At 35.3% G+C, this 22,783-nt stretch overlaps 2 protein-coding genes across 2 annotated transcripts; one reads left to right on the top strand and one right to left on the bottom strand.

Moving 5' to 3' along the window:
• Positions 1–767: 767 nt before the first annotated feature.
• LOC121415670 (39S ribosomal protein L54, mitochondrial-like) lies at positions 768–7,330 on the bottom strand. The gene is made up of 2 exons (XM_041608972.1): positions 7,143–7,330; positions 768–1,387 (listed from the first exon to the last, which is right to left on the bottom strand). Exons 1-2 carry the CDS (start codon positions 7,282–7,284, stop codon positions 1,098–1,100), a joined length of 432 nt encoding a protein of 143 aa, XP_041464906.1. The 5' UTR covers positions 7,285–7,330; the 3' UTR covers positions 768–1,097.
• A 2,760-nt stretch (positions 7,331–10,090) lies between these two features.
• LOC121415669 (stabilizer of axonemal microtubules 2-like) lies at positions 10,091–15,652 on the top strand. Its single transcript, XM_041608971.1, has 4 exons — positions 10,091–10,422; positions 13,498–13,674; positions 13,933–14,135; positions 14,317–15,652. Exons 1-4 carry the CDS (start codon positions 10,385–10,387, stop codon positions 15,315–15,317), a joined length of 1,419 nt encoding a protein of 472 aa, XP_041464905.1. The 5' UTR covers positions 10,091–10,384; the 3' UTR covers positions 15,318–15,652.
• The last annotated feature ends 7,131 nt before the right edge of the window (positions 15,653–22,783 follow it).

Raw genomic sequence — 22,783 nt, 5'->3', positions numbered from 1 at the left:
ACCCAATAAAAAAACATTTGCCTTCACTTTCTTCCCCTCCCCCACCACCTTGAACATTAATGCCTGTTTTCCTGGGGGCTGGGGCACATGTCTCCATAGTCCAGGTTGGATGTTGATGCATGGAAGCTCGCTTTCCCAAAGCTTACATACAGGGGGCCTCTTGGCCACCAATCCCTAACCAAGTGCAAGAAAGATACATGTAGGGCATTGGGACTTGGTTAGGGATTGGGAGTCAGGAGGCCCACTATACATGTATTTTGCTTTGGGAAAGAGACCTTCTATAAATCAACATTAAATTTGGACTAATGCCTCCCCACGCATGCCCCCTTAAACACGTCAAAGGATAATATTTTCAAAAAAAACATGGTCAACATAGTTGTAAATGCTGAACAAAATGTACATCTCAAGTGCAACCACAACCAACAAAAAGAGGCATTCAGGATTGACATTCTGTCTTTTCAATGACTTTTCAAAAGCATTAAGTTTGTCACTTCATAATCATACTTTTAAACATTTGATAGAATCAACACTTTCTGAAAGTGAAAGTTTCATGCCATCATCACTTGTATGTATCCTAGGACAGTAATCTGAAAATTTTTCGCTCATCTTATTTCACTTGTCATAGTGATCTGAAATGAGATATGCAATTAGCTTTATAACTTTTTGCACCACTGACTTGTGTGCTTGTCCATTCACACACTAACAAATTGCTGGAAAGTAATATAGAATATAAATAAATTTTCAGAATACCAGAACTGAATATCATGAAATCATTTGACCCTGATTCTTCATCATCTATGCTCGCTGACTACATAAAATTTACAATCAAAATCCTACAGGGGGAGACAAACAAATCCACCTTTATGAGTCAGTCTATGAATCTAAGTTAAGATGAACATTATGTATCCTCCAAAGTTGGAGAGAAGGAGGGTCAAACTTTAGAAGTTTTTGAAAGACCCACTGTGACTGGCCTGGTACTCCACACACCTTTGCAACTTTCCCAATCATTGTCGATGATAAGAGAGCCTTTCGTACATCATGGATCAGTAATTCAGTAACAAAGTCTTGAAACAAAGGGCACAGAAGGTGACAAGGTCCTAGAACTTCTTTCCTTTGGCAAGTCTATTGTTCCTTTTCATATGCATCTTCCTCAACCTCCTCCAATACTGTGGGGTATCTTGATCCAATTCATCCAGAGGCTTGGACTTTCCAGTGTTCAAAGACCACAACCAGTCTGGGTATTCCTCATCTGCTTTCAGTTGGACATCTGTGCCTTCCTTCAAGAAGTTTGAGCCTGCACAATGAGTGGCAAGGTACTTTGGGTCCGTGTTCACTTCAAGGATGTCATACAGACGCTCGGCTTTAGCACCCTTGGCACCTCCTTTGGCTGTGAATTAAAAAGAGAATTTTCATAGTTTGGTGTAAAACTCAGAAATACATGTAAAAGCAATTAATAGGTGTGTTCAATTCCTTTACAAAAGCAAATGTATGCTGTTCAGATCATAGATGAAACCTATGTATGTTCATACACTGTAACGTTTGTGATAGGGTGTGTCATCGGGGGGGGGGGGGAGGTCTAAGGAGCTGTGGTACTGAGCAGTAAATGGAATAATGGACTCGGGAATGAAAATATAGAAAAAAAAATTAGTGAGCAGCTTTCATAGGGCAGGAGTTAAGTAATATTGATTTATTTATTGATTTATTTCCTGTTTAAGGATAACTTATGATTATTACATACTGTTATTTTAGGGAACTTGCCTTGTAACAAGCTTTGCTTTTTTTGCATGTTCCCCCCATATCCAAATCTGTTCATTATTATTATATGCTTTATCGTTCAGTAACATCAATTGTGTAATTTGTATGTATGAGTTATATTATATACTTTGTGATATCATGGATATGATATGGAAATAAATGAAATGAAATGAAATATCATAAGCAAGTAATCACACAATACAGGTACATGTAGCTTGTCAGAAACACAACAAGAAATTAAAATGTTTAAGGTCATCAGGGCAGTTCTAAGCAAAAGTGAACATTTCCCAAAAATTTATATTGGCTCTATTTCAAATTTGGATCAAATTTTTCTATCAAAACGCATATGGAATTTCATAAATACGAAAGGGGAGCATAATTAGCCACAACTTTTTTTTCTTACGCATCTCCTTATAGGAGAATCCGAACCATATAAGAAATTCTATACATGGGACTATATATCTTGTTTTTTTACTTAATTTCAATGTAACAGAAAACTATTGCTTGTTTTGTGAATTTTTCTTTTGGATAATCTGAATATCATTTTACATCAAATCAAACAAAAATCTTAAAATATAAGTTAATTGTATGCTGTCCGTGAGTGGATATTTCTCATGTCACTCCGTAACCGGGTATGGGTTTACGTTTAAGTCATAATTAATGAAATAATACATCAATTTTAAATGAAATGCAGCATATTAAAGCTAGAACATACATGTAGAATCCAATCAATAAATCAAACTTATGATAGCAATTCAAAATTGAGCAATATGTTTTCTCCTCAAATATGCATGTCCATTTTGCGTCACTCCGTAAGTCCGTAACCATGATTATGAATATTCATATCTCATTAATTCAGTTGATCAAAATAATGAATTATATTATTTTGAAAAGTGTGTTTCACCAACTACTGTCAGGTACCATTTCTTTGCAAATAACTATTCAAATATGGGTGATATCTTTGTTTGAATGCAAAAAAGTTGCTTCTGAATGTCACTCCGTAACCGTGGAACTGCCCATCACACAAATCACATCTATAAGGCTTTTGATACACAACAGGCAGCCATGATTACAACACACTTTTTTTTTGTTCTGTTCTGAAGCTTTACAAATTTTTCGCGATAGTCACTTTTGAGGTAATGCTTTTTCGTAGAAATGCCAGTTTTTGTTGTTGTACAGTTAAATTACGTCATTATCGTTATTAACTATTTAATGTCTCGATATACATGTATATCGAATGTCGTCTGCTACCTGTGATCGTAGCGGTTTAGCTCACATGTGGAGCAGATCGTATAATATCGAAAGCAATATCGATATCACATTCGTAAATTGTTGACGCCCTCTCCGTTCATTGGTAATTTGGGCTGCCATTTTGGGGTGATTCTCGAGACCAAGACAAGAAAACATCAGTAAAGTACCATTTTCAGAGCTGCCAAGTTGTATTTTGCATTTTCAGTATTCTTATCCCCCAAAATCAGTATTTTGACCAAAAAATCTGTATTTTTACCGTGTGAGATAAATATGCATACGTAATGGCAAAGTTCGATCACTTCTTACATTTGCGCCCCACACGTAAACAATTGTGTTGAAGACTAAACACTCCACATTGTACTGAACACTAAACTGGTCCCTCTTTGACGCAATGATACACTTCTATCATTTGCAATATTCCTCCTTGAAATTATTGGGTTGTTGAGCTGATTTAGAAGACATTTTGATGATTTCCACGATGAAATCTCAAATCAAACCACAAAACACCACTGGCAGAGTGCACAGATGAAAACGATGAGATGCGACACATGTTCAATCAACGATGTCCCATATATGCACACGTACACACACACACATGTATATCCATTGGAAAGTTGGAGCACAGATTTACTTCAGTCCCACACATAGACAACTGATGCTACAAGCACCGCACACATACAGAAAACATACACACATGGATATATGAAGTCCGTTGCGAGTGACGCTGGCTGGCCGCTATATTGTTTCCGCCCGAAAGCTCCCGGTGGGGTGAACAATACCTTTTCTTCTCTAATTTGCTTTTTTCCCGTATTTTATCATGAAAAAGCGTACTACCCTATTTTAAATTGATTTCCGTATGAAATACGGGAAAACCGTACTACTTGGCAGCTCTGTGACAGATTTTCATACCTTTCGATCCATTTTTTGTATATATTTAGTTATTTGTTATATATTCAAGACAGTAGTCAGTATTTAGTAAATCCTTAGACTGTAAATTTGATTTAAAAAAGAAAATTGAAGTCTGGACAGTTAGTTGGCGAATTGGAGGAAGTGATAACACATGCGAGCTCACATTAATGAACTACCGTCGGTAAATGGGGATTATAGTGAAATGTCAGAAATTGTTAAGGAAATCCCCAGAAATGATGGTTATTCCTGTCTATTTTACTGAGCCATCCAATATATAATATAAAAATATTTTTGCTGTTTGAACTGCGACCAATCGCATGTGATGTATTGAAGTCGGCCATGAATAATACGTGTGAGGAATTGGATACTGGCCCAAACTCACCAATTTTGAGGATAACTGGAGGATGGGCACCGAGTGAAATATGGGTGTAGAGTAAGAAATTAAGCTATTTTTCTTTCTCATTATATTTTTGGTAAGAGTTCCATATAACTAAAATTGAAAATAAAAACATGCAGACGGTTCAGAATAATATATCTAGCCTAATATAGAACATATAATGGGGAAGTGGAAATACATACCAAAATATGGCTTTATTCTGTCAAATTTTGAGCAGGATCTAATGCGTGTAAATGTCCATAGACATCGGTATATTTAGTCAGTAAAGGGTCTGTGAGTCAAGACTAGCCGAACTATCAGCTAATAATCGTTAAAGTACCCCTTCTGGTTTCAGCGCTTCTCGCTAGCGTAGCAGGAAAGGTCTTGACTGCAGATAAATTGAGGTGAGTTCGAGTCCCAAGCAAGGTAGGCAACAGTAAAAAAGTGATTAAAAAAATCTAAAGTGAACGAACCGGAAGTCTCAACAATCTTTTGTTATTTTTAGTGGGGGGTGCATATGGAACTCTTTCCTATTTTTTTCTGTAATAATTTTTACAATAAATAACTGTTTTATCCCACCTTTGCCTCCAAACCAGTTCACGGTCCCAAAGTTCGGGAAGGTGGACTGTAGACCAAAAGCTTTGGTCTGTGTTATGTTGGTTGTTCAGCTGAACTCCGTTGGCTTCACTCACCAAATACAGAGACCGAAGTTCTAGCGCGATCTGTACAGGGGACTCAATGGCCATATGTTTATGTACTAAGTTCGGATAAAACAGGAGAGTGAAGTTGCATGACAGCCGAGGTAAGTCAGTGTTTTTTGTTCCTTTTAACTTGATTTTTTCAGTTTTTTGGCAATTAATGCCAAGAGGGAATATTAATTTGCATTTTGGTCGTGTTAATTTTCTAAAGTTTGATTCATTAAAGAGAAAAATTGAAGAGCCCCGATAGCCCCCGATACAGGGATTTTGCATTGACAATGTAAGTCCCTAGGCCTAATTAATGGTGGCTGCATGATAGCTAAACAAAATGGCCGATCGAGACCGGTACCGAGGCTGTTGCGCACGCGTATAAGCCCGGGCTCGATCGGCCATTTTGTTATGAATTTTGAAGAAGGGGAGCTACCGCGACAGAACTTCTTCGTTTTTTTGATGTTCCAGTCTGTACCTCGATGTCTGGAAACCGCCACTCGTTAGACCTTAATCCATATAATCGTTGTAAGTGCTTGATTTTTGTTAGAAGTTTATATTCAGAGAATTATTTTGACCATACTTCACGCTTCTCTGTGAGCCATAGACAAATGCACGTACGATTCTGGGCTCCCGACCGCTACGCGGCCGGGAGCCCTCTGGGTTAAATGATAGCGAGCTATCTGTGTACGAAGAAATTTAAAAAATATAAAATAATTTTAAAAATTCTCGAAACAGACGGCTGCCAGCTGTCTAGTGGAGTATAGTGTAGCAGTAGTGAAGTGGAGCATGCACAAACTTCGCTCGAGCTGTTAGGCTATTAAAAGTCATTCATTGATCATCTATTTTTTCAAAGATGGATTTCCTAGAGAAATACATTTTTTTTACGTCTCTTAATATGGGAGGCGGTGACAAGGCTCCATGATTAAGAAGTATATGTCAAAATACTAAAAAAAATATATCATTATGCCTATGGAGTCCTCAAGGGCAAGGGCACTTGTTCACTGCTACCACCCTGCCTGTGGGGAATCTACAGGTAGGACTATGGTATGCCAATGTTGTACAGAGCACACACTTTAAAAAATCATTAAAATATCACTTTCATGACCAAAATTACTAATTTCCATTCAGTTGCCATTTATTTTTCATTAGTAACTTGGGAATAATTTTTGTATTCACCAGCAGTAGAGGCGCTGGTCCAAAAATTGGGATTGTCCCAGAAAACAAGGATATCCTCATAAACCAAGACAAATCATGTCTTGATAAATTGAGACTGTCCTTGTTTATGGGGACGTTTTTTTTCACTTTCCCCTACGGGACAAAGACAGCAATTACGGAAATTGAGAGTGCTAAAAATAGATTCAGTGACCTCAATTCCCCCCAGTTCACCGTCTATTTTTCATGACTTACCGTCTTCCAATAATCTTGTTATGAAACCTGATAGGTTTACATTGACTAGCACACTTGATTGGTGTCGGCACTTGACAGGTGAAAGAACTTTCCTAGATTTCTTGTGTGAAGAAATCCTTATAAACTGAGACAGTCCCTGTAAACTGGGACGATCCCAATTTTCTGACCAGCGCCTCTACTGACCAGAGCGCTCAAAAACTTGAATTTTTGGCATATTTTTTGGTATGCCCTCTATTGGTGGAAAGTAATATGGAAAGAAAATTTTCATTTTTTGATTTCTATTTTTAATTAAGAAAAAAATAATTTAAAGAATCAAATTTAAATAAGAGTCAAGTTGTATGAATGATAGGTGTAATGGAAACTGTCAGTGTAAAAAAATCAAGCATTTGCCCCAAAGAAAAAAAGAAAATAAGCCAAACATTGCCACCCTTATTTTGCCACACATGGCGATATAAGTGAGAACAAGGTTATATCATAACCTTGTTCATTGAATGAGTGGGCAAGGGCAGGCTAGTCATCAGTCCGGAGTCCGAGTAGCTCACTCATATCAATTACAACACACACATACATACACGCTATTCGCGTGACCTGCGACAAGTTCATGTACAATCCAGATACAATGCAACACGAAAACGTGATTATTCCTATTCCCTTGCATGCAAACCGTTCGCGGATCGCGCCGGTACAGACGTCGCCACCCGATCGATCCCATGCACAAAATAATAAATCATAACTAGTATTAGATGTCATTCTACCTGCTTTCTTTGCATATCCTACGCATGGAATATACATCGGTGAAATATCTCCAAGTAAGTTCGGAAAACAATTCAGAACTTTATGCTTCAAGCCTCCTTTACCAAAAAAAGAAGCACAGTTTCGACACAGAAATGTGGCCATTTCGTGATGCGGGTCTCGAGTTGAATTACGAATGGTGTTCTCAAAGGAAATACTAGTATTACGGTAAATGGAAATAATTATCGCTCCTGCCTGCGCCTGCCTTCGCCTGGCCAGCACCCCCAGTCACCGACCCTCCTCCCCAAAAGAAAATGTCTTTAGGGCCTTTGCCTTTCCTTGCTGGTCATAATTTCATACAAATTAGTTTTAGTTAATTTGTTTATGGTATAATGTACATATAATTTCTGCACTGGGGTTTGGGAGTACGGGCCTATTTTTTACAGAGATGCTCCGAGCTGAAATAGAGTAAAATTCCCACTGCAAAATGCTGAAAATTTCATCAAAATCCGATAAGATTTGCATTATTCACAAAACAGTTCTATAGGCATGGTAGGCTGATGATATGTCACATCCCTATATTCCCTTTTCTTATGTTATTACATGAAATTATAATTGTTTCATTTTTTCGTAAAAAATAATGTGATGTACTGTCTCGATTTTCATGAAATAAGTTGCAGCAAGAAACAACTATAATTCACTAAATCAGTGACATCAAATTGTTAAAGTTCTTGGTGGAATTGTTTTAATAGGCCTATAAACCTAATTTCATATGATATAATTCAAAAGAACTAGTGGGGATATTACATCATCAGCCCGTGCACCTAATCATGCACAGAACTGTTTCACCGGAAGAATATAAATCTTTTTAATTCAATAACTTCTTTATTTGTAATCCGATTTTGATCAAATTTCCAGCATTTTGCTTTGTGATTTCACTCTATTATCTTAACATTTTAAAGCACTTTAATTATTCCTGACTTTCAAATAAATATTTTATGGAGACCTACACCATGAAAAGATTTTTGAATGAAATATTCGTCATGTATATAGGGCAGCAGATGCACATCGGAGAACATATTATAGAATATAATGATAGATTCAGATCATCCTCAAATATTCTCAATTAGGTTAGCCTGGCCTTCGTCTGGAAAATACAGCGATATATATTTATATATACATTTTAACAAAAATATAATGTAGCGTTAGAACTTCCTTTTGATGGCATAGGTATCTTTATATTCGTGGTGGGTAAAGTAGGAGTTTATTTTTGTGGGGGAAAAAATCAAGTTGCCTGACATTAGAAGATATTTTGCAAAGTCCGGGTGTGTATAAAGACTGAGCAAGAACACTTTTTTAGTTTAAAAATGTAAAGAAAACATTCAGAGGCGAATACAGGCTGGTATGGGCACATCCGGCCCGCCCCCCCCTTCCCCTCTGTCGGCGGAAGCCAAAAAATTAGGACCATCAAAAAAATTTGACAAGCAAAAAAAAAAAAGTTCATCAATACAAAATTTAGGGGGGGGGGTCGTGGGTCGTCCCCCACCTCAACTTTAGGAGCGGACACGTCCCCCCGCCCGCTTCCGCCGCCAATGCCCCCCCCCCTTGAGAGGCACATCAAATATGTATAGGGGAATATGTAATTCATTCGCAAGAGAGGACCTTTTTTTTACTTATCTATTTTATTCATTGTCATTTTTTTCTTGGCTTGCCAAACTTTTGCTGGAACAAAATTACCTCGATTTTTAAGTGAAAACTTTTGTTTTCGGGGGAGTCCGACCAGGAGAACCACTCCTGGGGCCCGTTGCAGAAAGAGTTGCAATCAATCGCAACTCTAAAAATCACGCGCAACTTGATTTTCAACCAATCAACAGCGCGCATTTGGGACTTGCGATTGATTTTTTGGCTTGCGTTTAAACGCAACTCTTTCTGCAACGGGCCCCTGATTATATAAGAAAAGTGAAACTAAGAATACATCTTAATCACACGCAAGTTTTTAAAAAGGGAATTTAATAGAATAGATAGTCATTTCTAAGGCTTCTATATTTTCAGGCTTTTTGAAATTACCTCCCAGGGAAATTGCCTATTGCCTTTTGTCTCAAGTTGAGACATTTTATTATATAATCCGTTTTCAGTTTAGGCCTATATCACTCACAAATCATGTGTACATTGTTTTATCAAATGAAATCAATTCTTTTTTAAATTAATAAAGAAAATCGAAAAAGGTTATTTCAAGAACTGTTGGGCAAAAAGAGAATGATTTCTCTTCTAAATCACACACAAAAAATTAACCTATGTGCAATTCCTCTATTTGGCTTTAATTTACGAAATTTCTTTTTAAAAACCTAGTGGTCATATGGGTACCCAGCCTAAGGTCGCATCCTCCATTCACTGAAAAGGGGAAACAAAAAGGGAAAAAAGACGGAATGACATAAGAAAATGTGAGATAATTTTAAAGAAGAAGAAGAATTAAAAAGAAGGAGAAGAAGAATTAAGAAGAATGAGAAGAACAAGAAAAAGGAGAAGAAGAAAAAGAAGAAAAGAAAATGGAAGAAGAAGAAGAAGAAAATTGAAAAGGGAGAAGACGATAAATATGAAGGAGGAGGAAGAGGAGATGAAGTATAACGGTAAAAGAAGAAAAAAATGAAGAATTTATCGCACTTTTTGAAGACACCATAATCTTTATTTTAGTGTGGACGATACCATTTAAGTTCACTTTTTTATCGTCATTGATGCAAACAATTTACTTTATTATAATTTACTCAATAATCATTAATAATGTAATGAAATGATGAGCGTATTTTCAAGTCCATATAATGTTGGAAAATGCATTATCTATTTATTTTTCACTTTTATCCTCCTCAGAACTCTTCCCTCAGCGACGTTAGTCCTGCTCCCCCGTAAATTAATGTAGCTGACTTCCGAAGGTCAGTTCAACAACAACAATGAGGTCAATTCACCTGCTATGTTATGATGGTGATGTACTGTGTACGCAGACGATCGAGCCGATCGTAGGTGTTGGCCTGACAACGTGCTAAACAACGCCAGCGCCAGCCGAATTTTTCCCTCGCGACCACCGGATCTCGTATTTCACTGTGGGGTGCAGTATGATACCGCACATTCATTACACCTAAACTTGACTTTCATCCATGTTAGGAATCTTATCGTATACAGGATAAACTCTCGGAGGAGAAAATAATCGAAAAAATCACTCAACAGCGGGGTGAATTTCGAACCAGATTTTTTGGATATATTTACTCCGAAAATGACGAAGCGTTGTATATGCGAGATCTGCACGTGCGGGTAAATATGAAATATTTTCTCATCATCGTTCTTTTCTCTCCAGGGAGCAATATAAATTATTTTGATGAATTTACAATTTTAATGTCTTATACATATGCATATAGGCCTGTACCTTATTAAGTTATCCAGTATGGGAAAGCCTCTGATCTAACATTATCTTTGGAACAATATGCCGGGGCAATACAACATGTACGTCATATTTCTGAATTATATTTATGAGCTTGCGAAATTTTTGGTCTGTAGTCCTACATCACAATGTGTGAAAATCCACTAAAGTAGTTTGTATATATCACACTTAGAGTATAGTTTCGTCGTTCATTTATAATTGAAATTATTACTGATTTCAGGTGTATATTATTTATTATTCTTGTCACTGCATGAGGAAGTTTCTTCACTACAAAATTCAATGTCGTAAAAATGTTCTAAACATAAATAAATTATGGAGCCGATAATAAACTTGTTTTAGAGAAAATTAATGACAATTATATACGCCCTAACTCTTTTCAAGGACATAGATTAATTGCTCTTGAAATAAATCAAAGTATTCTTTGTTGCCTGCCATATATGAGAAACTCGCTCGAAGTCAACAACCAACCTGCTGATAACCCCTGATCCTCGAATATCAGGGGCCCGATCGGGAGAAGAAAAACTTGAGACAAGACATGATATGGATAATGTTTTTATCACTTGTGAAAGTTTTGATGGAATTTCAAAGAGCAAGTAGATCAGTCTTCATTATTATTGTCTGAATTGACTCAGAAATGCCATGACCATCATGTTTGCATCGGGGTTTGCGTTCAATCCAATTTCTGTTACCTTGAGTCGGGCTTGAGCTATTGTTCTCAATAACTTTCTCTGTACATAGCTTTCTTTAAGTTGGCTCAACAAAGGACTGTCAAATAATATAGAATTACTATTGATTTTAAGACTCGGGTTTCTTATTGTGCATTGATTACTTTTGCAAAGAGTTTTGTTGTTTGAATAGCCACTACAGCCCTCTTTACTCAGCAAAGGTATTTAAATGATCTCTTTAAATAGATGATAAATAGCCTGCAATTTCTTAAGATGACTAGGTGTATTGCTAGAAAGTCTTTGATGCCTTTGTTCTCAACAATTTTGTTCCTTTTTTGTTTCTCAGAAATTGAGTCCAGTTTATTTAACATGAGACTAATCTCCAAATTTAGTGCTTTTGAACTTTGAGGATATTGCTGACTTTAGTTTAAATCTGGAGTCTAGTGAGATTATAGCTGTGTTGACCCCCCCCCCCTTGAAAAAATGATAATACATTTAGTAATAAAGATTAGAAAAATAATAACCATATCAATGAATAATAATGTGTGCTGCTATTATGATAGTAATGATGACCATAATAATATAAAAAACATGATAATGATGCTGTGATAATAATGATGGTGTGATGATTATGTGGTATCATATTGCTTTTCCTTGAATGGATTCTTTTGTTCTCTCCTGTTGTCCAAACTTTGAGTACACTATTTTACAGAATAGGCCCATTGTTCCCCATTCAGTCGATCAATTCCCACTATAGCATTTATGCAGGTTGTTATTAATAATGTTACTAAAGATGATAGTGATAGATGATAATCTATAATAAAAAAAAGTAAAAATTCACGCATTTGTATATTGTCTACAGGTTTGCAAAAATTTGTGTTTACAAATGAAATGATATAAACCTTTTAAACATATTTGTACTGAAGACCTATGATATATTTTGTTTTTAAATATCCATGTCCTATTTACAGATTTTTTCATTAAATCCTTTGACTTCATTTTTTTTGTTTTTGTCGAGAAACAGAAATGGTAATATGGTCTATATACGTGTATATGGTTTGACATACATGTATCTCCTTTTTCTGAGGATAAAAATGCATTGAGTTTTTATTGCATGATTCATTACATAAACAAAAAATTGTATTTGAGAAGGAATCATTTAATTATTTAATGCACAAAAGCACAATAAGAATGTTTTTTTTAAATTTGCTTAGGACGTTTTAACAATGTGAAAGGGATACATCTTTGAAGGTGTAATAAGCAATTAACTCGGCTGATCAAACAAAATTCAGTATAGCGTGGCAATGCGGTCGAACAGTCAAGGCCTAGAAAACCAATAGCATCACCATAGTGACCAGAGTAAACAAATTTAATGGGAGGTAGATTTCTTCCAGCAGTAGATTGTCTTTGTTTATTCATGGAGATGAAAGGGAGAGAAATTATATTGGCAAATATTGTGGTTCATATTGGTTATCGGAAATACAAGAATGTGATATTGTGGGATATACGCATATTATTGCGAGATGAAAGTCTAGTCAGACCATTCTACTCTCTTGATAGACATTTCAATTACAAATGAATTTTTTAAAATTATTAATGTATAATGGTGATGAAACTGATGATGTTGATGACAATGATTGATGACAGTAATAATGATACTAATTATGATTATAATAACAATAATGATAGTTGTACCTCATATCTGGGGGCTTACATTGAATAATGAATTTTTTTGAAATTTGCATTTCTGCCTTTTTGTTTTTGCATTTTGAAAATATAAATTAGATTGACATCTACCTTAGATTTGTTTTTGTTTCTATAAGCGGATGTATTTATATATGTGAAATAATAATATATTTAGTAAAAAGTACAAATGAAAAAATAGGGAAAATTATTTATTTAAAGATTTGAAAATAAAGAACAAGGAAAAGGAGGATGGATTTTAGTCTTTACAAAAAGGGATTCAATTAAAGTGAATGCAAATACGTAGCAGCAAGGAATGTTAGACTGAAGCATGATCAAGATTAACATGAGGAAATGGAAGGATAAATCATCATGATGATCTTAATACTATCAAGTAATAAACATTACAATGAGATGTGAAACAATCATAATTATAATTAAATGTCTTGCATTGCTTTCCTGTGAAAGCATATAGCCCACTCAAAACCACTTCCCCTCCATGTAATGTTTCTTGCATCCATTCCTTGCAAAGCATCTATTGTTGCCATGGCATTGATTTTGTACTATATCTTCTTCCTTTTCCCTGCCCACTCCATCTAGACGGCATCGCTGTCCCCATCGGCCAAAGGGTCCTCAGAAGGCCAATGGACCCTGCACCATCTCTGAATACTCCAACAAGTACAAAGCATATCCAGGCAATGGAATGCGGGAAAATTTCAAGCCCAAGCCCCAAATGTTGAAGAGTGGCGATCCTATATCCGATGCTACAACAAACAGGTAAGGGTTTATTCTTATTTACTACACACATCAAGTTAGTGTTGTGATAATTATATCGTTGCTATTGCCTTCTTAGTGAGCATCTTGTATGAAAAGTTGAGAAAATGGTACAATTTTATGTATCATGTACATGTATTCACCCACAGTGTATTAACTGATTGCTTAAATTCCACAAGCAGTTTTATCAACTTGTGTAGTTTTATATTCCATTTTTCATATTGTTTTTTTTTTCACGTTTCATTTTCTATATTACTTCAGGCTTGATTATATCCCGCATGAAGTTGAAAGACCGGCCATGCATGTCCCAGAACAGTTCAAACCAAAAGAGGGTGACATAGACCTCCTGACATCCTACACTAAAGACTACCCTCATCGTAAAGCACAACCTGCTAAGAGTTACCGTGGCAACCAAACTAGGGCTGTATCTCCTGGTGCATTTAAGGGAACTCCAACATATGTTGGTAAGTTTTTGTGCCTTGCAGTTGATTAAAGATGATGTTTGTAAAATATCATTTGTTGATGAATCTGCTATCAAAGCAACTTTATTATTCCAGTAATGATAAGATGATTTCGATGATAAGACTTGTAGGATGCTTGTCTAAAGTCATTTGGTAATCAAAACTTTTTGTCTTCACATCACAGACGACTACAGGAAGTGGAATCTTCCTCCAAAGGAACAGCTGAAGGATCATCATGCTTACATCCCACCCAATGCAGCTTTCGACGGTCTCTCTACATTCACCAGGGATTTTCCTGCTAAAAGGGCAGCAATGAGACAGAGTATGAAACCCAATGATGAGGCAAAGGTATCAACTACTCCATTTGATGACAAGACATCGCATCGCATGACATACATTCCTCATGCAGCACAACCCAAGTTTGTTCCTGCCAAGCCCCAGTATAAGAAGAATCCTCACAAGTTTGAAGGCTTGTCGACTTTCCAGAGGGACTTTAACGCGAAGCAGGGGTATGTCCCAGAAAGCTGTAAACCAAGCAACACACCATTAAGGTCCGATCAGCCATTTGATGACAACACTACCTTTAGGCAGTCCTACCAGAAGTGGGATCTGGCACGTCCTTACCAACATGTCCCCGAGGCATGGGTGAAACCTGGTGGCCAAATAGACTTGAACACCACACATAACCTGGCATTCCCGGCACACAAGGTCCAACCCGCCCTCCCGGTTCGCCCACACTCTGGCCGTCACGGACAAAATGTCCCCTTCGATGACAGAACCCAGTACAATCAAGACTTCAAGAAATGGAATAGCGTACCAACAAGGCGAGGAGACCCAAGTCAACGGCCGTACGAGAGACCATCAGTTCCATTTGAGGGTATGTCTCACTACCAGACCAACTACCTGGCAAAACATGCACATCCAGCAAAGAGCATGGCTCCTGACAACGTTGCAAATTTAAGCTCAGAGCCCTTTGATGACCGTACCAACTACAAGGCTGAATACATCCCCAAGGAGTTCTCTCCGTGTCCAGCAATAGACCTGAAGAAGAGCGGATTCCAGTATGCCGACGTCGATAATAGGGGTCATCAGATATGGTTGAAGAACCAAACCAATGGATCCATGCAGACAATGCAGAAAACACCACCCCAACAACTCAATATCGATCAGCCAACGCTTGCATGAGGCTTGTGCTGAAAGCTCTAATGAGAAGTAAGTTCATGTACAAAATAGTTACATAATATTTTACTGTATCATAACATGTTGCCAAAGCTTCTAAAGACTTAAAGTCCAAGTGAATATTTTGAAATAAATTTTGTATATAAAGAATGTACATTGCAGAGATACAAAAATATCAACAAGTTGGAAAGTGTGTTCCCAATGAGTTGGAGATATATACTTGTGTGTAACAATGATACAAGTTGACATTGGCATGATATACCAATATTTATGAAACAAAGTAATGAAGTAAATATAACAATTGTAAAATTAATAGACTTGATAATGGCTTGCCATCGATCAACATAACAGCAGTATGCTGATATCATATTTCAAATAGTTACTATATATTATGAAAATAATTTATTGAATTTCTTTTAATAAAAAGTTGAAGTATATTTACACCTAGAAGTACAACTTCATATAAAATCTGTTAGCTGTAGAGAAACTTAAAATAAAGCTGCAACCAGCATTAGGATACTCATGATATATTCATATTCATAATTTTTCATACCCATTTAAAGAACAGATAAGGTTCATTCTTAATCGGTCATTTGTTGCTATGTCAACAAATAATATCTTTTCATGTTTAATTTCACCTGTTATAGTTATATTTAGACATTGATAGCTAAACTGAGACAATCACAGCACAGAGACAACACTTTGATTTGTAATTAATAATTGATCGATGGCAAAGTACTTGTATGTGACATCTCCAGGGATAATAATGTGTTTGGCTTGTTACTAAGGAAGGTGTGATGAATAGGATGGAATTAACCCACAGATGAAAGCTTGCCTCAGTGGGGGATGTCAGGTATTATTATGGATCCATAAAATAGCTCAGGGCATTGTATTATTACCCAGGATTTGATTTTTGTTCTAAATGTTTGGGTTCTTACATGTACTTAGGAGAGTACATGCATTTCTGCTGGATGAAATTAATAAGGACTCAAATAGTACTAAAAAACATTGCAGTGAAACATCTTCAGTTATAACTCAACTTGTGAATTTGCTAAATGGAATGTTGAAATATGTGAATACAATGTAAACTCACATGTATTTATAAAGTGAGTTTGTAAATCCTAATGTATGGACTTTGGCTGTTATATAACTTGACTTTGTAAGAATAATTCTGGTTATTTACAGGTTACTGAACACTGCATACTTTTTAAAAAAAAGAACCATGGTCCTAACAATATCTGTATACCTAACAATGAAATTCCTCTCAATTACAGAGTAATCAAATGAATTGTGTAATTTTGTATCACATCTTGTATCACATTTCTTGTCAAGTATGCACTTTATAAAGATCCAAAGTTCAATCATGTACATGTATATTTGAGGAAATTATCTGATAAAACACAAATACAAATGCTTTATCACCATATACCAAGTGTGAAGCACATGTATTTCAATTGATTTGTTTAAACCTAGAAAGAAACCAATCTGTGATGTCAAACACTTTTGAGACTTGATAACACCATATGTGGCTCTTGCTACAGGGGTTCATGCACACCCGTCCAAAACCACTTGGTCTAGTTTCCAGATTGAATTGAATTGAGATATATGTATCTAGATCTTCACGAGGTTTCAAACTTTCCTTGGTCCAAATATCATCATCAGGCTTTAACATCACTTGGTTTGATCTAATTATTATTTCACCAAACTGAAAATTAGCACATATATATATAAATGAATGAAGATAGCAATGGTAGGCATAGCGTAAATCAAGGTTCCTCAGAGCTATCGCCCTTTGGAAACATTGGCGATGCGGAAAAAATATCTCTGGGGGGAATCGAGCCAGGGCCCCGAGCTTTGAATGCCAGTGCCTTAACCACTAGATCACAGAGATGGGTCAGTAGCTAGGGCGACCCCGACAGAGACACTTTTTGGCATCACCAATTTTTCCAAAGGGCGATAGCTCTGAGGAACCTTGATTTAAGCTACAGTACCATTGTTCTCTTCATACATTTCTTTCACAAAATTCAAATACAAGAGTTGCCAAAGCTGTTGTACATTTTAATTTTTCACAAGTATATATATATATATATATATATATATATATATATATATATATATATATATATATATATATATATATATATATATATATATATATATATATATATATATACATGTGCAGACACATGTATGTACATGTATGTCCTGAACGGTCTAAGCCTACTCTAGAAAATCAAACAAATTACACAATTATGTAGACCAAATTGAAGTCAACCACATGGACTTACTGAACAGTTAATTAGACCAAATGGTTACAGACCAAACAATGAACTCTGCCATCTACATGTACAGGGTACAATTACCAAGGAGTCTTCTCAGGGAGGACGGAAATCTTATTTTCTTGAATTTATTCAAAAAGAATAATGGTAAATTTTTGTGTATTTTACTCAGAATTTAAGGATTACTTTCTCGTAAGCATATTGTATCATCATTCATGAGAAATTTGAAATATATTTACAAGGCTGAGTTTTACACTAATAGTACACTGTATGTTCATTTTCTTTGAGTTTCTTCTATCAAATTGTAATCAATGGAAAGCTTCAAACTACTGAAATAGTGCAATTTGTCAATGATTCTTTTGTTTATTGAGGAAAATCTTAGGACTGTTCACCATACAGAAATCACATCTATTATTATATTTCTTCTGCATTTTGTACTTATAAATAAAGTAACTAGTCTGAAATGTATTTTCCTTGCTGTGTATTTACTTGTACAATGCTGTATATTTTAAAGATGCCTCGAGGCATAAAAAGAAATGAACATACATGTAGAAGAGTTTAAGTGGTTTAGATTGACTGTCATTTTGGGGTCAATAATTAGATTGAAATTCTAGATTACCAAGCACTTATTTTTCTATACCATTACTCAGAATTATCTATTTCTTCCATCTTCATCAGCTTGTATTAAGGGTCAAGACCACCCCAGAAAAAAAGGGATATGAATCAATAGAGAAAAATCAAACAAGCCTAATGCTGAAAGTAAAACTTTCATTGAAATCAGATGTAAAATAAGAAAGTTATACCATTTCAAAGTTTGCATATTTTTCACAAAAACAGTTACATGCACAACTCATCATCAGTCCCCTCATTTGCATACTGATCGGGATGTGCATATAACTGTCTTGTGAAATTAAACAAAATTTAAAAATGTCATACATGTAACTCTCTTATTTCAAATCTGATTTTTTATGAAATGTTCAGTGTTATGCTTGTTGGATTTTTCTCTTTTTATTCAAATAAACTTCATGCTTTGGTTGGCTTGTCCTTTATAGATCTTATCCTTGTCTTTAGTATTGACTTTGTAATCTCTATATTCAAATCAATATGAGAAACCATATATTTAAATCAAATATCATGCTTGTATCATATGATTAAATTATGAAATAAAAAGTAGAATTATGATCAATGCCAATTGAAATTCCAAGCATTTTGTTGTATTTGTTTTTTGTTTTTACATTTCTTCTTCCTATTGTTGTTGTTTGAAGGATGCATGGTGTTATTGCAAATCAGTCAAGTATATAAACATAACTCTCACCTGATAACTTTTTAAACTTCTAGTACATGTACAGGTATACCTAGAATAACAATAAGAAATACATCCTATGTGAATGTTGCCAATTTGAAGAACAAAAGCTGATAAGATAATGATTCAAATAATTGTCTTTTTTCCAATAAATGAGAGCAATACCCTATTTCTAACACTGACATCTTGTGATCCAAAATCATAAAGCATTAACCAATATACAGAACTACGTGTACATGTATCAAAGGAAAGATTTAACGAAAGAAAAATGAAACCCTTGAAACAGGATACCTTGTGCAAAAACAGAAAAATCAAAGAAACACATACAAAAAAAAAGATTGAGAAATGTTGAATGAATAATTAAATTTTGAGCATTTGAAGTTTAGATCATTGTTGTAATGTAGATCCTCCCTTTGGCAATGTGACAAAGATGTGTGATGTCACATGTGAACAACTGTCCCATTACTTTTCTATACATTTCACTTGTCTTAAAATGCCTCTTTTGTCACATCTATCAGTACATGTAGATCATGTATTCTTTCTATATAGAGCATGTACACAGATTTTCAAATAATACGTTATGGATAAACAGTTTGTATCAACCTAAGAGCAAAAATTGTCATTTTCAGGGTATTTTATAGTCTATCACATGTGACATCACAAATATTTGTCGCATTGTCAATGGGAGGATCTCCATACATGTAGCATTAGTGACTGCAATATTCAAATGCTCGTAACTCATTATTTGTTCAAATTTTTTCTCAAACTTGCTTTGATCTTATTCTTTGATTTTTCTGTTTCCACAAAGCCAACTTGTTCCACTGGATTCATTCCCCCTTTAAAGCTTTGTGAGATAACACCTAGCTTAATACAATATGAAACGAAACTATACCTGCTAACCATTCTTTATTCTTTAATACTGACAATGAGCACAAATCAAATTCAATGAAATGTAATTTTTTAAACAAATACAAGAGAATAAAAGTATATGAAATGCAATGTCATAAATTATCACTGCTATTTAGATGCAGAATATCATCATAAATATGATCATAAGATATTATTTGGAATATTTATCATATTCACACATACAAGTAAAATTTGATTATGGATGAGAATAAAAAGAAGGATATCATCCTTTATAATAATATTAATTAAGAAGAAACATTTCACATAAAAATAATTTCCACATATTCATACCATGATCTCCACATTTGAAAGTATTTTAATTTTCCATCCTGTTAAAACAGAGATGCTGTAAAATAGACCTACATGTACAAACAAAAGAGTGTATTGTCATGGAACTTGGTTTATTACAATCAACACTCATACTCTAGATTATGTGTTCATCCTAGCTGTGCATGTTTAATGTCTAACAGTGATCTACACACTTCATTCTTACTGTGCATGTGATATGCTAGAAATAGAAAATGAAGCCATATGAAAGTATGAGCCCATTGATTGCAAATAATTTCCTATAAACAGTAAAAGCTGTGGGCTTATTTATGTTCAAACCATAGCAACAATATTGTATTTATCACCATGACAAACATCCATGTATTCATTCAGTTTTTTACCCTTTCTTCATCTACATGCTTTATCACGCATAACTAATGCATGGAATCTGCATATAATACGGCATGAACTGTAAACCATGATTCATGAACCACCTTTTCACCAAAGTTGTGAATTTGGGCCAACATGTGTTTTTTTTCTCATAAAAAAACTGGGTATAATGGGGTGAGTGTCACAAAGAGTTAAACTCTAAATCATGCAAAAGGGCAAAGGCAAACACGTACAGGTAATTCAATGTTATTTCATAAACGTGGTTAACACGCCTCCCCTGACCAATTCGGTGATGCTGTACATATATAAACAACAAAAAAAGTAAGTCCCCCTTGAACAAACATCAATAATTTCCAAACCAATGCGAGTTTTTGATAAATTTTTACATGAGCGTGTAGGTAATTTTATGAGCTACCATCTGATTAAATGTTATGGACGTATTTTACGTCACGCTTCAGTGAGCACCGCCAGAAGGCAAAATGTCACTTTCAAAAGTCACGAGCCAAATATGACTTTGATTCCATTTTATTGGAACTGATTCCACATTCTCATCATGAAAAATATTTAGAAAGCTTGTAAAATGTACTTTCTAAAAGACGATACAACTTTTTGGGCTAAATTTTACGGTTGAATAAACACAAGTTTATGGAACAAATGCAATTTGTAACTATGGATATCTGTCACAAACCTCCTTGCATGGTTCATTTGATTTGCTTTTTATGAAAATCCTGAAGTTTAATGCATCAGTGAGCACACAATATTCGAAAAATTATGCAAATGAGAAAAAAGTCAGAGGCCTTGGCCCCACTGTGTGCCGTATTGAATTGTTATTTTGTTGTGCGGGCCTTTTGGATAGTGTTACTCTGAAGCCATGTGCGAAGTTTTATGAAATAACTGTTGGCAGAAGTAACAAAAAATGTCCATGAAACAAACCCTTATTTCATATTTGTTAAAATTTTGACTTCCTCTCTCATAGACTTGTGTACATTATGGGTGCATATGTTTAAGAATAAGTAACCCCTTATTCAATATAGTGGAACTTTTTTTAAGGCTGTTTTTAGCAGTCATTTGGCAGTAATGTTTTTCAACCTATGGGCAGAATTCTGTGCCAAAATGAAATCGATTTGTTTGTTTATGGATGAGTGAGCACTTATCAATTGGGAAAATGGGTATTTTCAATGCCACAGACTCATTTTAAAGGGTAATAAGGTGAATATTGGGGCAAATTCGGTTTCAAATGTGACTTTAATTGCTGTTGTTTTTATCATCCATCATTTCTATCACCACACACTTTCTGAACTTTTAACATTTTCATGGTTGAGAGCACATCCGAAAACTTAGGAATGAATACTCTTTATACTGCATAAATGCATTCTGTTCCTAACAATTTCTCATGATCAGTTTTAATTTATGGACATATCAGGGCTGGGTCCAGAATTCAAAAATGGGAGAGGGGCCTATAATCGGGAGAGCCACCAACATTTTCAAATTTTAATATGACCTAACAAGTTGTAGAGGATACTACCAAAAACCCCATGATACATCACAAACCAGGGGCCGCGGAACGGTTTTCAAAGTGTGGGGGGGGCCGACTATGCAAAAAATCACAATCGTATGGTCATTTTTACATTTTTGTACATGCTTTTGGAAAAAAGTGAGGGCCCCCAGCCCCCCCCCCCCCCCCCTCTTTTGCGGTCCCTGCAATATTGTGCTCACTCAACCATGATATCAAAATTGTGTGTGGAGTGGCTAAATGATGGATAGTAAAACAGCATTAACACCATAAAAGTTCACCTAACAACAACTTTTGCCCAACTTGATATTTGCACAACCTGAAAAACGACTCTGGTGACTTTCAAAACTGGTCATTTTTAATTAAATCTTTAATTACTCATGCATGACTCAACCGATCAATCTCATTCTTCCCCAGGAGTTGCTTAATGAGTGTAGAAAACCACCTACGAAATATCATATCTCAAAATAATTCCGTTCAAAAGTTACAGCACTTTAATTTAGGGGGGACTTACATTTTTTGTTGTGTATAATACATGCAACTCAGGATTTCAGTGGGATTTTAGCCAGACTTAAATCTTTGTGAAACACCACCATGTTTGAATGTCTTCCTGCTATTCTGTAAATAAATGTAATAATACAGAGACAGTCAATAATATGAAAATCTTATTTTATTTGACAAAAATAAATGTCAAGATTCATCACCTCAAAGACACTTTAAATCTATACCCCTTTCAATTAATATATATCATCTGATGCCTACAAGGCTGTTTGTACTTCGAAGTTTGACAGACACACATACTTTTTCCCAC

Source organism: Lytechinus variegatus, chromosome 5 (assembly GCF_018143015.1).
Source record: "Lytechinus variegatus isolate NC3 chromosome 5, Lvar_3.0, whole genome shotgun sequence".
NCBI classification, from domain to species: Eukaryota; Metazoa; Echinodermata; class Echinoidea; order Temnopleuroida; family Toxopneustidae; genus Lytechinus; species Lytechinus variegatus.
Note: the sequence above shows the minus strand (reverse complement) of the source record. Positions and strands in the feature narration are given on the sequence as shown.